At 42.7% G+C, this 21,422-nt stretch overlaps 1 protein-coding gene across 1 annotated transcript in view; it reads left to right on the top strand.

Annotated features, from left to right (window-relative positions):
* The window catches only part of TBX15 (T-box transcription factor 15), a 134,089-nt gene extending 116,464 nt beyond the window's left edge, over positions 1 to 17,625 (top strand). Inside the window, exon 8 of the mRNA XM_007067870.4 lies at positions 15,373 to 17,625. Coding sequence (XP_007067932.3) covers positions 15,373 to 16,157 — 785 coding nt within the window. The 3' untranslated portion in view covers positions 16,158 to 17,625. The remainder of the gene's footprint in view (positions 1 to 15,372) is intronic.
* The last annotated feature ends 3,797 nt before the right edge of the window (positions 17,626 to 21,422 follow it).

Below are 21,422 nucleotides of genomic sequence, written 5' to 3'. Positions count from 1 at the left end.
TGCTGCCTAGCCATTCGGTCCCTAGTCTGTAGCGGTGCATGGGATTCTTCCGTCCTAAGGACTCTGCACTTGTCCTTGTTGAACCTCATCAGATTTCTTTTGGCCCAATCCTCCAATTTGTCTAGGTCCCTCTGTATCCTATCCCTACCCTCCAGCGTATCTACCTCTCCTCCCAATTTAGTGTCATCTGCAAACTTGCGGAGGGTGCAATCCACACCATCCTCCAGATCATTTATGAAGATATTGAACAAAACCGGCCCCAGGACCAACCCTTGGGGCACTCCACTTGATACCGGCTGCCAACTAGACATGGAGCCATTGATCACTACCCGTTGAGCCCGACAATCTAGCCAGCTTTCTATCCACCTTATAGTCCATTCATCTAGCCCATACTTCTTTAACTTGCTGGCAAGAATACTGTTGGAGACTGTGTCAAAAGCTTTGCTAAAGTCAAAGAACAACACGTCTACTGCTTTTCCTTCATCCACAGAACCAGTTATCTCATCATAGAAGGCAATTAGATTAGTCAGGCATGACTTGCCCTTGGTGAATCCATGCTGACTGTTCCTGATCACTTTCCTCTCCTCTAAGTGCTTCAGAATTGATTCCTTGAGGACTTGCTCCATGATTTTTCCAGGGACTGAGGTGAGGCTGACTGGCCTGTAGTTCCCAGGATCCTCCTTCTTCCCTTTTTTAAAGATGGGCACTACATTAGCCTTTTTCCAGTGGTCCGGTTCTTCCCCCGATCGCCATGAGTTTTCAAAGATAATGGCCAATGGCTCTGCAATCACATCCGCCAACTCTTTTAGCATTCTCGGATGCAGCACATCCAGCCCCATGGACTTGTGCAGGTCCAGCTTTTCTAAATAGTCCCTAACCACTTCTTTCTCCACAGAGGGCTGGTCACCTCCTCCCCATGCTGTGCTGCCCAGTGCAGTAGTCTGGGAGCTGACCTTGTTCGTGAAGACAGAGGCAAAAAAAGCATTGAGTACATTAGCTTTTTCCACATCCTCTGTCACTAGGTTGCCTCCCTCATTCAGTAGGGGGCCCACACTTTCCTTGACTTTCTTCTTGTTGCCAACATACCTGAAGAAACCCTTCTTGTTACTCTTAACATCTCTTGCTAGCTGCAACTCCAGGTGTGATTTGGCCTTCCTGATTTCACTCCTGCATGCCTGAGCAATATTTTTATACTCCTCCCTGAGATGGGTTCCTATCTGTGGATCATGAGCAAAAATAGGTGCCCCCTGCAACCTGGATTTAGACGGCTATCTCTGTCACAGGGGAGCAGTTCAGGACACACCCCTCTCAGTGGCATCTCCCATTGGCTAGCTTAGGCAGCTCACCACCTAGAGTGCTAGCTTTTGTGGATCCCATTCCTAGGTGTTTTGTCTCCCAATTCATTGAATAAGGAGCCTATGCACCTATCTCAGGCTTTGGGGATTGCAGTGTTATTCCTGTGATTTTTCTAGAAGCCGTTGTGGATCCAGGCCAGAGACCCTTTCCAAAATAGATCTTGTCAAGCAAATCTGGTTTCATACTTTGATGAGATTAAAAGTTTGGTTGATAAAGTATAAAAAGTGCTGTGTAGATGTAATATACTTAGACTTTTGTAAGGCTTTTGACTTGTATGACATTCTGATGAAAAAATTAACCCTATACAATATTAATAAAGCACATGTTAAATGGATTCAGGACTGTCTAACTGACAGACTCCAAAAAGTAGTAGTCAATGGGGAAATCATCGTGTTTCTTACAGAGTGCTACAGAGATCAGTTCTAGGCCTGATGCTAGTCAACATTTTTATCAATGACCTGGAAGTAAACATAAAATCACTGCTGATAAAATTTGCAAATGACACAATGTTTGGAAGAGGGCTAAATATTGATGAGGACAGGGAAGTCCTACAGAGCGATCTGGATCCCTTGGTACCATGGGCCTATTAAAACAAACTGTATTTTAATATAGCCAATTGCAAGGTCATACATCTAGGAACAACAAATGTAGGCCACACCTAAACCAGGGGTGGGGGAGGGCTATATCCTGGAAAGCAGTGACTCTGAAAAGGATTTAGGGGTCGTACTGGACAAACACCTGAACATGAGCTCCCAGTGCAGTGCTGTGGCAAAAAGGGATAATGTGATCCTTGGAGTCACATGTAGCAGTAGGGAGGTGATCTTACCTCTCTATATGGCATTCGTGAGACCAATGCTGGAATACTGCATCCAGTTCCGGTGTCTACATTTTAAAAAGAATGTTGACAAATTGGAAAGTGTTCAGGAAAGAACCACAAAAGTGGTCCGAGATCTGAAGAAAATGCCTTATAGTGAGAGACTTAGCTTATCATAAAGAACATTGAAAGGTGGCTTGATTACAGACCTTCCTGAGGTTCCTTCACGGGGAGAAAATACTTGGTACTACAGGGCTATTTAACCTAGCAGATCCTCAACAACTTTATGTGCCAGTGAGGTCCACAGATTAATCATACATTGTGTGAAAAAGTGTTTCCATTTATCTGTTTTGAAGTTGCCACTTTTAACTTAATGTCTCCTTGTTGTGTTATGAGACAGGGAGAACAGAAGCTGCTGATCTATCTCCTCTATAGCATTCATTATTTTATAAATTTTTATCGTCTCCCCTCTTAGTCTTCTCCTTTGTAAATTATACAATCCCAATCTTTTCAATCTCTCTTCATATGAAAATTTTTCCAGGCCCTGGATCCTTTTCATTGCACTTCTCTCCATCGCTTCTAATTCTTCAATAACTTTTTTGAGATCGGGTGACCAGTACTGCTGACTGTATTTGGATGGGGCCGCACCATTAATTTATATAAAGGCATTATAATATTTACTGTATACAATTCTCCGTATATTCCAAACCGTACCATTGTTTGCTTTTTTGAGAGCAGAGCCCACAGTGACATTGCCCAGAATCAAACATCTAGTGCAGTGGATTCCATTATGCTACTCAAGGACTGAGCAACACTGCAGTTTAAAAAAATAACAGGTTTCTGTTTGCATTTGAAATCACACAAATGATACCACAAACACATGTGTCTGACTGACTTCATTGGGACTACTCACTAGGAAAGCTAAGCGCATGTGGAAGCCTGTGCAGGATTGGTGCTTTAGAGGTCACCACATGGACCTCCCAGTGAGGGGCATGCTGCTTCTGTCCAAGCACAGAATGTTTCCTGAGGAGCAGAGAGTCCAAATGAGTCCCAGTTTTTCAGTAAGTGGAGTTTGCCACAATGACAACAGATCTCCATCCAGCTGAACTTTTGAAGCATGATGTTACCATCACAGAAATCTACTTATTACCAGGGGAAAAAAAACTAGGGATTATTGAATGCATATGGCAAAGAGATGGGGGGAAAGCCAAGAATCTATTAAACTCTTTAATAGGAATATATTTTTTGAAATTTAGACTGAACCTGAGCCAGATTCTCATTATTAAAAAATACGTGGCTTGGTTTCTTGACTCTAACAAAGAACATAAAACAAATAATAAATAAAATAAGAGTTCCAATAACTCTGGATTATGTCACTTTTCAACATTGAAAGAGCTGTTGCTGGCTCCTCTATACTAGACTGATCCCCACAAAACACTAAGATGAGCCGATCTTTAACAATAATTGTAAGAACATAGGATTAAACAAACTGGATTGGACCAGTAAATCCCATATCTCACCAGCATTGTGGTAATGATAAGTACCTGATGCTTCATATGAAATCAAACAAAATGTGCAACATGTAAAAATTAACGCACCCAGCCAATTGTGCATTACTCTACTTGCTGGGAGAGATTTCCTCCTGAGCAGAATTGCAAAGCTGGCAAAATATTCATGTGAAATGGTGTTTCAACTATGTTGTACCCCTCAAAGTTCACTTGTCCACTAAAGAGCTATTTTCACATTAAAAATCCATAAAAATTCAAAATTTTAATTCCAAACAATGAATTTTAAGGCACCATTCCTTTCAAATGGAATATCTTTGCTCTGAAATGGGCCTCTGCTGAGAACACTGTACCATCTGCTCCTGATCCCCATTAACTGCAGCATCCCCATTGATCTCAGCTGTCTTCTGTGTCACAGGTGGAGAGACTATCTCTCTCCCATGCCAAAGCCCATTAATAGCCTTCAAGATTAGGTCTGGGAGCTTGAAATAGATTTAGAACTAAACAGGGAGCCAAAGGAGTGTGTGGAACACTGATGTGATGTCCTTTCATTGTGCTCTCTTGTTCATAGGCAGGATGCTGGGTCTTGTGCAAACTGGAGTTTCAGTGTAGCCCTCACAGTCAGCCCGAGGTAGAGTGCATTGTAGCAGTGTAACTTAGAGCTGACAAAGGCATGGACCAAAGCAGTCCTCAGCCAAGAAGAAGACACAATCTGGCTATTTTACTGGCAAAATGGAATAAGACTGTAGTTCCAGAAACAGAGATGAGTCCAAAAGGGACCTGAGGCTCCATAGAACCTTGACAGTTGATCGAGAGAAGCCCTGAATTGAGGGTGATGCTGATTTTCTAGCTAGTTTTCTCTAAGTGATCCTCTCTTCTCATAGGCATCACCTTGATTTTACTTAGGCTGAGTTTGAGCCACTTGCTATTCAATACTGCTGTGATTCTCAACCAGGGCCCCAGGGCCCCCTAGGGGGCCGCAAGAAGGTTTCAGGGTAGCCGCTAAGCAGGGCCAGCATTAGACTCGTTGGGGCCCAGGGTAGAAAGCCGGAGCCCCAACACATGGGGCTGAAGCCAAAGCCTGAGCACTGTAGCTTCATGGGGGCCCTTGTGGCATGGGGCCCCAGGCAGTTGCCTTGGTTGCTACCCCCTAATGCCAGCCCTGGCTTTTATACGCAGAAAACCAGTTATGGTGGCACATGTGGGCCGTGGAGTTTTTATAGTATGCTGGAGGGGCCTCAGAAAGAAAAATGTTGAGAACCCCTACAATACTGTTTATGAATGTGCTTATTTCTATCAGGCCCTGGTAACCCTGAGTCGATGCGGTGACCCCATTTGCTGAAACAAAGGTTGTGAGTGAAAGTGTATGTGGGTGTGGGTGTTTGTGCTAAAAAGTAAATGAGACTTAACCCTGCAAGACTCCACATACAAGAGTTCTTGGGGAGGGGGAGAGGGAGGAGCAATTGCCTGTCAAGTCTCTTTGGGATTTGTCTGAGATCCCAAAAAGAGTTTCTCCCATGAGAACTTAGCTGATGAAGTCAAAGGCAGCTGGAAGATCCATGGATGTTTAAGCTTGGATATTTTACCACCTGTCCATTGTCATAATTTTTTTAAACAAGTGTTACAACAGCTATCATGGTGCTGTCTTTGGTCTGAAAAGCAATTGTGTGTGGTCTAGGATAATTGCAGCAGTCAGATGTTAGGGTTTGGTCTCCATTATCATCTTGACTAGTTTGCCCTAGAAAGAGATGTTAGAAACAGGGCAATTGTTGGCAGTGTTATTGGAATGAAGTGCTGGTTTCCTAAGTGCAAGTCAGACTATTGTATACTTCATATGGCCAGCATTGCTTCCTTTAAATGAGGACAAACTGGGCCACCTTCTGGTAGTTTGACAAACTATTGCTTTTTGGGGAGGCTGCAGTATGGTGCTCCAGAATCTATAATTTCTTAATTAAAAGTTAAGATAACCTTCCATATGCGACTTAAATGTAACCAGTATAGAGCAGTGCAATACTATTGCTGACCAGGCCGTGGGCGATCAGGCCTAGTGGTGAAGGTGAGAGTTTGGCCTGCTGGGTCCAGGGCGGGTGGAGTCCAGGAAATGAGTTGAGGGTCAGTACCGGAGGGGCAGAGGCCAAATGCCAGAGCTGGAGAGGGTAAACCAGAGTTGTAAGCTAGAGGCAGAGCCATGGATCAGTACTGGAGAGATGGAAGCTGAATGTCAGAACCTGAAGGTCATCCAGGGTCATAAACCAGAGGCAGAGCTGGGGGTCAAAGCCAGAGGGGAGCAGGGGCTGGAGCAGAGACTGGAACAAGGGCTGGAGGAAGGGCAAGCGCAGCTGCATATGTGGGGTGTGCTGAGCAGTCACTGACCAGCTGTGGGGGCCACACTTATAAGCAGGACTGCTACACCAGCAGCCAATCAGGGGCTGTGGCCCCTCGGAGAGTTCTGAGGCAGTGCAGCTGGGCTCATTGGTTGCCTAGCAGTGCAGTTAGTCAGGGAGAAGGCCAGCAGCTGCTCCTAGCTGGTATGGTTCCTGACAGCACCCCTCTCCCTTCTGGGGTCACCTCCCAGGAGCCCCTGGGCCAGGTTTCTTGGGGTAGGTCTGGTGGAAGATGCTCAGGCGGTCTGGGGCATGAATGTGTTCCATGGTTTCCCACGAACGCCATATCCCTCCCAGTCAATCAGATATTGGAGTCTAGAATCTGCTGGCCTACGTTTTGCTCTTTGACCTGTTTGGTTATCGGCAGAGGGGGAGGAGTAGTGCGTTGTGGGAAGGGATTCTCAGTGAAAGGTTTCAGTAGAGAGAACACAAGGTGGACCTTGAGGGATTCTTACAGCTGCCGTTGAAAGGCTACCCGGTTAAGTTGTTCCATGATTGCAAAAGGTCTCCAAGTATTTGTGGTCCAATTTTCGGATAGACAGGTGGGAGCAAGGGTTTTGGACATATTGCCAAAGCTTATCCCGTACCTTGAAGTTAAGGGTTAGCTGACAGTGTCACTCAGCACTTGTATGCTGTGTAAGTCTGTGCTAACCAGTGCCTGAGTTCTTGATGTTCTTAGTGGATGTGTGCAGTGAGGTCAGCAACAGTGGGCATTTGTGAAGAAAGGGGTCTGGTGGGTGAAGGCATGCGTGGACTTGTAGGTAAATTCTGCCTGGGGAATGAGTGCCAGCCAATTGTCCTGGTGGTAATTTAGGAAGCAGCATAGGTGTTACTCCAGGACCTGATTCACTCTCTCTGCCTGGCCATTGATACTAGGGTGGTAAGCTGTCGAGGTGCAAAGTTCGGTGCCAAGTAGATGCAAAAATTCCCAGCAAAAGCAGGAAACTAACTGGAACCCTTGGTGAGATATTACACTTGTGGGCAGTCCATGAAGGCGAAAGACGTTGTCTTCAAACAATGGAGTGTTTCCTGGGCAGTGGGGAGACTGCAATGTGGCATAAAATGCGTCACCTTTGTCAGTCTTTTGTGATAATGCATCTGCCCTCCCATTCCTGGTCTTGGGGCGGTAGGTCACCATGGAGTCAATTTGTGTGAAGAAGCAGGACCAGCGCTGACTTCGGTGCTTCCTGAACCATCTTCAGAAATTCAAGGTTCTTGTGGTCGGTGAGGACATGGATAGGAATCTGGCACCCTCCAGGAGATGCCACCATTCCTCAAAGGCTGATTTGAGCCATAGTTTTGCTCCACTGGGGTGAGCTTGCACTAGTAAAAAGCTCAAGGGTACAGCTGACCATTGGAGGCTGCCGTTTGTGGGAGGTCATAAGCAACAAGCCAGAGCATTCCCAGGATGACCAGGGCATGGGGGGCCCTGAATCAACCTGAACTGAAGAGGGTCCCAGTGCCCCAGAAGAGTAATTACTGCTAATGGGTGGTCTGGTGGATGACCAGCACCAAGGCTAGGAGCAAACCAGAAATGGTTTCCGCCAGATCCAGAGAATTCTTACACACTGCAGGGATCCCGTGGGCCTTAGCCACATCCTGCTCTATAAAATTACCTGAGGCCCCTGAGTTGACCAGAGTCTCCAGGTGAACCGCTGGTGTTAACTCTGAATCCTTATTACAGAATTTAAATGTTATCAGGTTCACTGCTAATCAAATCACACAAGGGAGAAAAGGGATAGTCATATTATGAAGAATTGCACAATCTACTGTGAATGGCATCTCATTTCAGTATGAGTGGAGCTTGGTTTGTGTGTTGGGCTTGGGATAGTACTAGTATATTTTTTCCCCACAATTCAAAAATCTTGCTTAGCAGTAGGCCTGGAGGCAGGGATCTGCTTAGCATGTACTGGCCTAGAGTTTCCAGGGCCTCTGCTGGACTGGACCTCTATCAAGAATGGTGGAAGGGCCACAGGTCGTTGTCTCGGGTTGGTTTCTTTGGTGCTGATGAGACTATCTCAGATTTGATTAATCTTAGCAGCCAAACTGCAGGATTTCCTTGCATATTTCAATATCAGACGCAGAGGGGTGCCACAAGTGTTCATTATTTGCATCCATTCTTTGTTTGATATACTTCATTGGGGCAATGGCCGTTTTGTGGCCAGTATATCAACGGTTGTGTCCAACTGATTGTTGTAGTGGTCAGTGAACTATTCTTGCTGCTAGACAGTTTCTCCTCTAGGGTGTCCTGGAAGCTCACTGGATCTAACAGCCCACAGAGATGAATCAGATTAATACGCCTGTATCTGAATTGAGGTTGTAGGGAACTAATTTCTGTAGGTGATATATGGTCCAGGAAAGAGATCTATTTACTACATTACTGCTGGCCATGCCAAAGGCTGACAATCTGGTGCAATGAGCATCTGGTTGAGTGAGTGTAGATGTAGTACAGGAAAATCCTATGGTTGTCATGATGGACACAAGCCATTGTGTAACAGACTATCCGTATGGGTGTTATTGTCTCTTTTCCTTTAAGAAAGCATGGCCTAGTGATTAGCATGCAGGACTGGGAGCCTGGCACTGTGGTTTCTTATCCTCTTTTTGGTCTTGGTCTAAACATCTAGCACATTTTAAAATCCTGGTGTAAACTGGGCAAGTTGTTGCTTTAACATGTCGGTTGGTCAAGGTGAGCTATAGGGGGACTCTTCAGAAATGCAATAGAAATGGAAAGTATTATTGTAACTGGTTCTAAATTTACTAATATTTCTACAGATTCTCAGACTTGGAGGCATCTTAAAAGAAGTGACAGCTCAGCTTTCATTACACCCTTCTAACTCTGAATGTCTAATGTCTAATTCTTTGTATATGTGTGTCCTCTAATAAGTCCCTTCTCCTCCTAAATCCATCCCTGTAACCATCTTTGTTGCCCTTCTGTGGACCTTTTAATAGACTCATACGTGAGACTGAAAAGAGCTTCTGAGAAATCCTGGCTGTTGCAACAACTATGCAAACAGCCTTTCAGTCTCATCTCTATCCTTTTGAAGATTGTGCCATGAATTGATAATTCAATGATTGCCCAAAAATTGTAATGAGGAAACAATGAGTTATGTTCTTATGGAGCAAATCTTTATGGAGAAATAGATCCGTCTCATCACCCCACGAAAGGGGAAGATATATCCCAGAACCAAGAAAGAAACAGGATGGAGTCTAGCACATTGCACATCTTGGAAGCAATTTGTATTGCTTCCATTCTTAGCTTGCTGATAACCATGGGTGGAAAATTCCATTGACTTTTTCAGGAAATGTGGGACTGGATTCCAGTTACTCACAAATTCAGTACTCAGCATTGTGAGGATAATCAGCACAGGAATGACAGCCTTGATGGAACGGTTAAGCCCAGGGCATTGCTTTTTTGTGAACACTCCGGACTTCTTTTCCATTGGAAGGTCACATAGCACTGCACCTGCTGGGACTGAGATGCCTTGAAAGAGGCATCAAAGCTATGTAGTTTCTGAACATCTCCACTGACAGGGAGGTATTGCAGGCGTAAAGAAGAAATGAAACTAATCTGAGAGGTTGCAGGGGTAATGTGATGAAGAACTCTCTGGTGACTCGCTTCTTCCCAGCTTTCTGCCATTTTTAGATTTCTGTGCAATTGAGTTCTTGAAAATTAGGAAAAGCAGACAGAGGTGTAGAGAGGGCAAGAGAAGGAGAAATCTGTTGCTTGTCAGTCATATTTGTAATGCAAAGTTTGGAAGGACAACAGAAAGGGAGGACAGGACCTTTTATGCACAGTATAGAGTTTCAATTACAGCAAGTGAAAATCTGTCATATATTAAACTACTAGTTTCAGGTCCTCCACTGGGGTTTGATTAATGCAGGAATCCAGTATTATACATGATTATACTCCATAAATGGATGGCTAAAACAAAAAATCTTATTTGTCAGCAAGGCTTCTGAACAGTGGAGGGTATGCAGAATAAATATTAACTATGGTACTCTTTTTAGAAGTAGATAATAGCAACCACTCAGAAGTGACCAGTATGGTTAAAGTTACATAAGACTGCATGAGCCCTCACTTACCCATAACCTCCTGAAATGTTCACCTTTGGGTTATCATTTTCATTCTTGTTCTCTGTGCAAAGGCAAAGTGCTTTGGAAAGTTGAAATAAGAGCTCTTGAGCCATTTTTAGTCAAAAGTGTGTGTGTGTGTGTGTGTGTGTGTGCGCGCACACATGTATGCGCATGTGTTTATAGGGGGGAAGGGAATTATGTTCTCTTACTCAACACATCCGTTCCCTGTATGTATGCAGTCATCTAATGACTGTCACAACTAAAAGGGTAAAATTTTGAAAAGCATCTAGTGTGATTTCAATGGGACTTAGGCAAACAGGAACTTTTTAAAATCCCATTAGGCTCATATCTGCATTTTTCAATGCCTAAATACCTTTAAAAATCTGGCCCCAAACCCATTTTCAAAAGGGACTTAGGCAGCTAGGAGCCTAAGTGTCACTGAAAGCCAATGGGACTTAGGCTCCTAAGTCAAGCTGAGCAAATAATTGTTTTTCTGATTCAGGGTCTGAACCAAAAAATCTGAAAAAAACCCCAAAACAAAAAACCAAAAATTCAGTTTGTTTCTAACCAAAACAGACTTTTTTGTTTTGTTTTGTTGCCAAAACGAAAAACCAAAACAAAACCCCCAAACTTTTTTTTTTTTGTATCAAAACCCACCAGAAACAAAATTAAATTTTGTTTTTTTCAGGGTGTTTTTAGATCAGAAATGAATTTCGGTGTGGGGAGGGGGGAGGCTTCATGGAATTTTCAGGAGGAAAATTTCAGAATTTTCACCTTTTTTAAAAAAAAAAGTGCATATAGCTAAATTTTGAAAAAAAACAACCCTCCATTTTGAAATGAACTCCAAAATGGTTGAAATGAACTGTTTTGACTTTTCAAGGGGAAAAAAATGAATGTTTTTCAGCCAAAACTATATTTTGAATTCAACCTGAATTCACAAATAGTGTCAGTGCCCAGAGAAATGCATTCTTTTGCCTAGCTCCTACAGCTGTGTCACGTTTGAAGCTGGGCAGTAGGCTGCTAAGTCACTCAAGTGTCTTTGAAAATTGTATCCGAAGGGGTTATCTACATGCAGATTTGCACCAGTTTGACTAATGACTTGTCTACATGGCGCGGAAATGCACACTAACATGTTGTGCATTAATTAGTCCGTGTAGACCCTGCTGGTATGCACTAAAATTTTCCAAATGCACTTCAACATAGTGCTGTTTCAAACAGTGATACTTTAAACCACCATAGGGAATTTGCAGTGTGCACTAGCAGGGTCTACATGGACCAATTAGTGTGCAACACATCAGTGCACTTTAATAGTAAGCATTACCTGCCCATGTAAACATGCCCTAAAGGTGTCATTTGAAACTAGTTCAGTGAAACCAGTGCAAAAAGTTGTTTAAACATGTATTTCAGTGCAAACCAGGTGTCTTGGCATGAGGAACTTCTGAAAAGTGAGAGGAGGAGTTGTTAGAAGAGAAAATGTGTTAAAAGAATTGGCTTGCCAAATCTTAAGGTTTAGGTCAAGTGTGAGTAAGGCCTTGTCTATACACAAATGTACACCAGTTTAGTTAAACTGATGCAAATCCCTGTGTGGACATTCTTATTTCAGTTTAAAAATCACTTATTTTGGTTTAATTGAAACCTATTTTTAATTGATTTAAGCTAAACCAAACTATGCCTCATTTAAAATGAAATAGAATGTCCACACAGCCGTTTGCACCAGTTTAACTAAATTGGCTTAAATTCATGTCTTTAGTAAAATGGTGCAAAACTCTGCATGGACAAGGCCTTAGTTTGATGGGTGTGCACTTGCTGGACTCAGTGCTTTCTAAAGTGGGTATTAACCATCTTTCCAACAACCAGACACTACAAATGTCAACTCTAGGAAAATACTAACCGTATCTGGCTGGTAGGGGTTAACTTGAGTTCTACCCCAGAGGACAACTCAGAAACTTCAGCTAGTGCAGAATCCTGCTGCTTGTCTTTTAAGCAGGGCAAGCTGATATGAATACATAACTCCTGTACTCCATGCCCTACGTTGTCTTCCATCCTGCTTCAGATGGCATTCAATGGTTATCCTTTATAAAGCACCTGGCACCTCACTACTCAAGTGACTACTTCAGCCTCATGCCTTCTGTAGCAGTTGGGACTTGCCAGAAAACTCTTGAGTTCCATACTTAGGGTTGAACTCCTGAGGTGAGTGGTTGGCAGCTCTGGAATTGCTTCCATTGTTGTGTCCATCAGATCATGGCCATTTTTAGGGCCTAGTGCAAAATAACTTTTTAGGTTGGCTTTGTCTTAATTACTGGATTTTCACTGCTGGTCAGTGGATGGGGATGACTTGGGGTGGAACCACTTTAATTCCTGTTTATGTGCAATGTTAGGTGTACAATATAATTATTACATTTTGTAATACCACTATATAGATCTTTACATCCTTGCTCTGAGGAAACAGAATGTCTACTCTGGTTAAGATTCTATCCCAATTTCCTGAACAAACATTTCAAGCCTCGTCTATATTGCAGCCAGTAGTTTATGCTGCTTTCCTACACTATTTTCTCAGGTTCATCGTAGTGTAAGAAGAAGAGGTCACTGATTAGTCACAATGAATAATTTATTCAACAAATTTTACTACAAATGGATCTCAACATTCTCACAAAATTCATAGAAATTATTTGTGTTCATATTTATTCCCAAAGGCTATCATCATATAATTAATGGCCTGCAGATTGTTCACAAAAAATTCATTTCAGCTCATCACATTTTGACACTTGTGTTGTGTTGGTTCATTACATATCACATGGTATTTTATCTGTTCCCTAACTGAGTGACTTGTTTAACTAACAAACACACAAAGAACTGCAAATTTTACAACCAAATACAAAATTCTGAATTCACTTACAGTGAATCTTTGAACATTCAAGCTCAAATGTACTTTTCATGAGTATACATGCTAGGAAAGCTTGAATACTTGAATGTTCTTGGAAAGTGAAGGTGCTTAAATGCTGTTGAATCAAAATTTACTTTTGAATTTGAATAAATATTTGAGGACACTTTTTTTCTGCAGTTTACTCAGAGTGAGGTAGACATTTTCAGATAAGAGAACATTAAAATGATTCAGAATTGTAGTTTAATTCTGATAATCACCCAAGAGTTTGGATGCTTATCAGAGCTATCCAGGCTGAGTTTGCAGAATTAGGCTGCAGATCTCATGAGAACAGGTTTTACTTCAATATTTCCATAACCTCCTTTGCTGTCTTGGCTGGAAATACCTAAGACCAGCCTTTCTTCTTGTATTTCACCATTTCTAGTTCTCATTCCAAATAGATGTGAAAACAGAAACAAGTTTATTAATTTCTTCCAAATCTACGGCTCCTTCTGACCTCCCCCACTCAGTTTCATCTCAAATATTCGATCACTTTCTAACGTAGCATCATCAGTGTCCCACCACTCACTCAGATGCAACATAGTGAAAACAGAACTTGTCTTTCAATCACTGACAATAGCTACACTATCCCCATTATCCAGGTGCCCAGCCTCAGGGCTGTATTCAATCCTCTGTCATTTTTATACCATGTCCAGGCAGTCTCCAACTCCTCTTATTTTTTTCCCATGACAGTACCTCAGAATCTGTCCTTTCCTTTTAAAACTCACTGCCAAAATCCTTCTCCTTACCTTAGTCAGCTCTCACCTTGACTAGTTTCAGAGTAACAGCCGTGTTAGTCTGTATTCACAAAAAGAAAAGGAGTACTTGTGGCACCTTAGCGACTAACCAATTTATTTGAGCATAAGCTTTCGTGAGCTACAGCTCACTTCATCGGATGCATACTGTGGAAACTGCAGAAGACATTATATACACAGAGACCATGAAACAATACCTCCTCCCACCCCACTCCTCCCACCCCACTCTCCTACCTTTAGGAGAGTGGGGTGGGAGGAGGTATTGTTTCATGGTCTCTGTGTATATAATGTCTTCTGCAGTTTCCACAATATGCATCCGATGAAGTGAGCTGTAGCTCACGAAAGCTCATGCTCAAATAAATTGGTTAGTCTCTAAGGTGCCACAAGTACTCCTTTTCACCTTGACTACTGTGTCTTCCTGTTCTCTAGTGCCCCTGCCTCTTCTCTGGTCCCTTCCAGCTTGACCAAAATTCAGCTTCTACAATCATCTTCCTCTCCCTCTGCTCTGGTCTCATCACACCTCTAACCATATTACTCCTCCGGTTCCCATATACTTCTTCAGCAAAGCCCTTCCATGCAAACCCCGCAAATAAAGAAATATGTAAAATGTAAAAAGAAGCATTTGAAAGAAAATATCTTCTACAGTCTGTGCTCAGTGGAAAATTGCACTCCCCAAAGCCATGCCTCTGTTGTTCTTCACCCATTTCCCCACATCCCTTCCTGGTATGTTCTCTTCTCATATTATTGTGTTTTTAGCTTCTTCATATTATCAGCTCAAAGGGGAAAGGTATTCTATTTCTTTGTATGGCACCAGGCACCTGCTTATTATGCGGTATAGTTAATACTGTAATAGAAATTATAATACTCATTAATAGTAAATGAGGGCATGCAATCCGGTACTGTTTTAAAGTTAAAGCAGATGATGGAAGAACCTTATTCAAACATGCCATTCATCTGCTGTGCAGAACACACTGTAGCTTGTAACCATTGTCCATTTTTAGTGTAATTTATCCTGTGGCTTAAATCAGTACTATTGACTCCACAATGAGCCATCACAGAAAATCATGGAATGCTGTAAAAATCGTACATGCTCTCAGCCACTTCCTGCCGCAGGCCCGCAGTGCTGATGATGAAGCACGTGTGCAGCAGTGCAGTACAGACTGCTGAATAGGTGGTCTTCCTGGAGACTAGTAGAGAGTGAGACAAGACTTTAAATAAGAGCACACTAGATTAATATCCCTGTAAAATGCAGATCTCTTGACAGATGGAGCTGGGTTTGCCCACAGCTGTTTTCACTGATCTGGAATTTGCTGTAAGGTGTGGTGCTTCTCTCTCCTATTGTAGAAGGGAAGAAAACCTGTTTAAAAATCAAATAATAACAAAAGAAGGAGCAAGCAATTTCGCTTGTGAAACTAAGATGCAAGCTAGTAGAGGCTAGTTTTTACGGTGACCATTTTGCCGTACATGTTTGTTTACTAAGAGAAGTTGGTTTGTAAGGGGACCAGCTTGTTTTGCATATGTGCTGTGGATCTTTTAAAATCCTCTTTTGTGTTTTGTTTTTCAGGGGGCAGCACAGGCACCTCCCCAACAACCTCCAGCACCGGGACCCCATCGCCCTCTGCCTCCTCTCATCTTCTCTCTCCATCCTGTTCCCCTCCAACCTTTCACTTGGCCCCCAACACTTTCAATGTTGGCTGCCGGGAGAGCCAGCTGTGCAATCTCAACCTGTCCGATTATCCCCCATGTGCCAGAAGCAACATGGCTGCCTTACAGAGCTACCCTGGGCTAAGTGACAGTGGGTACAACCGACTCCAAAGCGGCACTGCTTCTGCCACTCAGCCCTCAGAAACCTTCATGCCTCAGAGGACTCCATCCTTGATCTCAGGAATGCCTACTCCTTCCTCTCTGCCTAACAATGGTAAGATGGAAGCCTTTGGTGGCCAGCTGGGGTCATTCCCAGCCTCTCAGTTTCAATATGTCATGCAAGCAGGCAACCCTGCCTCCACCTCTTCTTCTTCACATATGTTTGGTGGTGGCCACATGCAGCAGAGCTCCTACAATGCCTTCTCCCTTCACAACCCTTACAACCTGTATGGATACAATTTCCCTGCTTCCCCTAGGCTGGCAGCAAGCCCAGAGAAACTGACCACCCCTCAAAGCACTTTACTCTGTTCTTCCCCTTCCAACGGGGCTTTTGGAGAGAGGCAATACCTTTCAACAGGGGTGGATCATGGGATGCACATGATCAGTCCTCCATCCAGCAACCAGCAAACAGCCAACGCCTGTGACAACAGACAATATGGGGCTGTTCCAGGCTCATCTTCACAGATGTCCGTGCACATGGTTTAACCAGTGATTTGTCTCCTTGGAACTGAAGGCAGCAAGACCCTCATTGTCTCCATGGGCGATCCTGTCTCAATACCTTTTTGCCTTTAAACTTATAATGGAACTAGTAGTTTACTTATCAATGGAAACACAAGCCATCTAAGTTACACTCCAAAGAATCCAATGGAAAGCCCCTGCTCTGACAGCCTCTGCTGCTCATTGTAATCCGGGGCCTAAGCATCTGCAATGGAGCGTCTGCGCCAAATGGACTTTTTAGAGAGAAGTGCCTCACTTAAGAGAAGCTGGAGTGAATCGGAGAAAATACAGTATATGCATTAACTCTCCATTAGCGTGAACTCTTGATGTTGAGGGAGTCTGGTACGTGTGCTATCTCCGCCACACCAAAGGAAAGAAGTCACTGAAGACTTCCTCTTACAGAGCTGCACTGCCCATGAGAGGCCATTGCGTTAAGGGCCTCACCCTTCCCTGACTTTTCCTTGCTGCCTGAGTGGTTTAGCATATTGCTGAAGTTAACACAAGTCCTGTGGTCCCCTCTCCCCACTGTAGTAACAGAACATTATTGCTGAACTGGAACGTCTCTCCCGCAAAAGATATTTACTTTCTGAGTCTGGCTGTGCCTGGCAGGCAGTTTTCTTTGCATGGGTCTAGCTCACAATGGTGCCATGCCTGCACAAAGAGAGAGAGCCCAGAGCGAGGAGTTTTAACTCATAAATTAAATGTTTCTTTGAACACCCTAGTCAGCAGAGGTGGAACCTCTGCCATATGCTGGGGGGCATTTTTAGAATGATACCGAAGGGGAGAGGTGTCTCAGCTGTGCAACTCCTGTGGATGTCACCCAGAGTAGCACAGCCAAAACGAAATGAAAATCTGTGCTTGGAACATATATGCCCCACAGCATTCAACTCAACAAGAGAAAAAGCTCCAGATTCAGCTCATGGTGAATGGTGGCAAGAAAAGAGAGCTCTGCTTTTCTGCAGACCTGAGATATATAGTATGGCCAACTTCATCTATCTTGCATGCAAGAGTTGCCATAGAAAACCTTTAGCATTTAAGTAATGATAAGGACAGGTGTTCTCCACCCAGCCTGCCATTAGATCTCTGTTTTACCAAATAGATCATTGCCTTTTGAAGTTTCTTTCTTTTCTGTTTTTTTCTCATTTTTCTTCAAGTCCTTTAAAAATAAGAAAACAATTGTAGCTTGGTGCGAGCTAAGCATTTAAGTTGTGTGAAAATGCAAATACCAAGTAACAGAATACAGATATTATTGAGATTTGTTTTGAGGTGTTGTATAAATGTATTTATGTGCCTAGTGGGGGATTCAATATTATGAATATAAAAGAGGGCAATAAAAAGTGTATGTAAAATATGTATGAAGAATAAAAGGTGTATAAAGATTTGCCCTATGCACGGAACTCTGTTTCTAAGTGCCAAGCACAGACTGCGCTAAATAAATCTTTGCAATTGTTCCTTTTGTTTTTGTTTGTCTGTGAGAGTCAATTCATAGACTGCGGTCATCAAGTTTTAAAAATGCTGACATGCTTTTATGGACAAAACCCAGGAATTGCAGTCACGAATGCAAACACAAGGTTGCCACACATGGAAATTAAAGGAGGTTCAAATATACACACACACATCTGCATGACTGGTTCTGAATATAGGAGAAGTGTGGGCAAAGTTAAGATATTGCTGTGCAGCTGTCATTGTAATAAACAATTTGTGTGGAAGATTCCACTCAAACAAGGAAATTTTATACAAATGAGAACCTTGACGTAGTCAGATTCTTATTAACTACTAGAACTTCTCCAAGAATTTATTAGTCTCATGAGATAAGCTGATAGATAGGAATACAGCAGGAATTCCTTTACAAAATAAAAACTTCTCAATAAACATTTTGTTTTTAAATGTTGGAGCTCTACAAAAAGATTTCAAAAGTCAAACATACAGGATTTGTGAGCTGTCTGTGCTGATAGGAAGGATTATTTTACATGTAACAAGAGTTTCCAGTTTTAACTTTGAACTTATGAAGACCATATTTAAGGTTAATTTTTAAATGAACACAGAAAATGACAGATTGTAAATAGTTTGAACTTTCAATTTTTTTTCATTTGTCAACTTTTCTGTGGCATTATATTCCCACCTATGTTGTTGACATGTTAAATAATACCTCAAGCAATGAAAAAAACTGAAAAGTGCAGTTTTGCAGTTCATAGCTTTTCCAACTTTAAATGAAAAATGTTCTCTGAATTGCAGATTGTTCCTTGGAAGGAGGAAAACACTTTGGAAGTTAATTCTCTAAACATTTTTTAAAGAGGAACATAGGAATTGTCACACTGGGTCAGACTTGTCGTCCATCTTGTGTAATATCATGTCTCTGACAGTGGCTGGCACCAAATGCTTCAAAGGAAGGTGCAAGTAGACAGATGTGGGATAATTAGCATCTCCTCTGGGTGTCTTCTCTTAACCCCAATAGTTAGCTATTGGTTTAATCCCTGAATTAGTGGGGTTTATATCCTTTCCAAAAACTCTTAAATATTTCCATAAATCTCCTATCCCTTTTTGAATCTTATTGAATCCTTGGCTTCAATGGCACCCTGTGGCAATGAGTTCCACAGTCTAAATTTGCACTGTGTGAAAATGTAGTTCCTATAATCAGTTTTGAAATTGCTAGTCTTGTATCAGTGACTGTCCCCTTCCACTTGTGATGTGAAGCAGGAACAATAGATCCACTTTCTCTATATTATTCATTATTTTGTGTTCTTTGATCGTGACTGTCCTATGCATTTCTTCTGTAAAGTAAACAAGTTCAATCTCTTTTCATAAGACAGTTTTTCCAGGCTCCTAATCATTTTCATCATTCATTTATGAACTCTCTCGGAGCAATCAATCCAGCGGGGGTCGATTTATCACGTCTAGTGAAGATGCGATAAATCGACCACCGAGCGCTCGACCATTGACTCCTGTACTCCACTGGAGCGAGAAGCGTATGCAGAGTTGACGGGGGAGCGCCAGCGGTCGACCTACCGCAGTGAAGACACTGTGGTAAGTAGCTCTAAGTACGTTGACTTCAGCAACACTATTTACATAGCTGAAGTTGCATAATTTAGACCGATTTAGCTTGCCCCGGCCCAGTGTAGACCAAGCCTAATTGTGTAATATCCTTTTTGAGACAGGGTAACCAAGACTGCACTCATCATTCTAGATGAAGGCAAACCATATATTTATATAATGGCATGATGATATTTTATGCGTTATTCTCAATCCCATTCCTTATCCAGCCTCACATGCTGTTTGCTTTTTCGACTGCAGCTGCACATTGTGCCAAGGTCTTCACTGAGCTGCCATTTATGCATACTCTTTGTTTTCTGTCTCATAGCCGGTTTTCCATACGTGACTATTCTTTGCCTCTCTCCCCATAAATACATAGGTTTTAGTAGCTTTTTATGTGGGACCTTGTCCAAAGCCTTTTGAAAATCATGTCAGCCTGACCTTGTTTATCCCTTACTTTATTTATACATTCAAAGAATTCTAACAGATTAGTGAGGCATAATTTTCCTTTGCAGAAACAGTGGTAGTTAGACTCTGTCATATTGTGAACTTCTAGATGTTTTATTCTTTAATTATAGTTTTGACCAGTTTACCAGGCACAGATGTCAGGCTTACTGGTTTGTAATTTCCTGGGTCACCCTTAAAGCCTTTTTTAAAATAGAGGTGCAACATTTTCTACCCACCAACCCTCCACTGTAGGAGCGGTATTTAATAAGAGACTGTATATTTATTCTACCAGCTCAGCCCAGTTCCTTCACTACTCTGAGATATGCACCATCTGGGCTGGATGGCTTACTGCTTTTTAATTTATCAGTCTGTTCCAGCATGATTTCTTCTTACATGTCAATCTCTGAATGTACCACACCCTTATTACCAGAAAAGATCAGGTCTGGCGTGAATATGTCTCCAATACCTTCTGTGATGAAGAGTGATGCAAAAACATCATATGGCTCAAAAGCTAAGTCCTTATCTTACTTAATTGCTCCCTTTAGCCCCTGGTAAGCTAGCATTTTTAACTGATAAAAAGGGAAAGTGTCTTGAACATTGATTTAAAAAAAATTAAACTGTAAAAACCAAAATATATATCTTCTAAATTTGATTTAAACAAATACCTAATTTCACCAAAAAAACAGCACTGGAAACCCAATATCTAACCTTTCAGACAACAGCCACAGACAACCACAGCAACTTGGCTGAGACTTTCAAAAATCACATAGAGGAATTGGATGTCCAATTGCCATTAAACTTAATGTGTTTGTGTGTGTGGTGAGGATTGTGTGTGGGGCAGGGGGGGTTTCTGTGTGTGTGGTGAGGTGTCTGCCCAGGGGGGTTGTGTGTGTGTTGTGAGGAGTGTGTACAGGGAGGTTGTGTGTGTGGTGAGGGGACCGGGGCCGGGGGGGGGGGTTGTATGCATGTGTGTATGTGGTGAGGGGTGTGCACAGGGGGGTTGTGTGTATGGTGAGGAGTGTGTGTGGGGGTTGTGTGTATGTAGTGTTGCTTTGGGTGTGGGAGGGAAGGGGTGTGCAGGCAGCATACCCCAGTATGGCTTATCCCCAGTATCACACACTAGTCCCTGTCTGCGCTATCTGCTGGATCCCAGCCCTTGCCTGAGACAGACTCTGGCAATCAATATTTATTGGTAGCCATGGACTACTTTACAAAATGGCCTGAGCCTTACCCAACAAGGAACCAAGAGGTTGTGACAATAGCAGAGATTCTAGTATACACAAACAGAGGCAGCTAGCAGGACAGTTTCGGGGGATGTAGCTGCTCACTGTGCTTGGAGGTAGCGGGACTTGGTGAGTGGGGCACTTGGTCTGTCTGTGGCTTGTTTATTTGACTGTTTATTTCGTCTCTGTATAGGAGCTGCATAGCTAGGCATGGGGCCCCTGAGTGAACAGCTGAGACAGGTTTATTTGTTGGTGCCTTGGAGTTTTGATCAGCTTGGCTACTGGAAATCTTTGAGTGGTTAATCTCTCTCTGGTGGAGAGGGGTGGAGCTGAGCTGAACTAAGCAGGGAGACTTAGTGTAAAAAGTCACTTGCTAGGTGAACTTGAGAGTCACAGAAAGATAACTGGAGAATTTTGGAGGGAGTTTAGAGAAGGAGTGAGAGGCTTTCCTTCTAGGTTCAGCTTTACTTGCAATTTCACGATGGCCAGCTGTTATGTTCCTGTATCAGAAATACACTGACTATGGAGCTAACTTCTGAGCAAGATACACACC

The sequence above is a fragment of the Chelonia mydas genome, chromosome 1, assembly GCF_015237465.2.
Source record: "Chelonia mydas isolate rCheMyd1 chromosome 1, rCheMyd1.pri.v2, whole genome shotgun sequence".
NCBI classification, from domain to species: domain Eukaryota; kingdom Metazoa; phylum Chordata; order Testudines; family Cheloniidae; genus Chelonia; species Chelonia mydas.
Note: the sequence above shows the minus strand (reverse complement) of the source record. Positions and strands in the feature narration are given on the sequence as shown.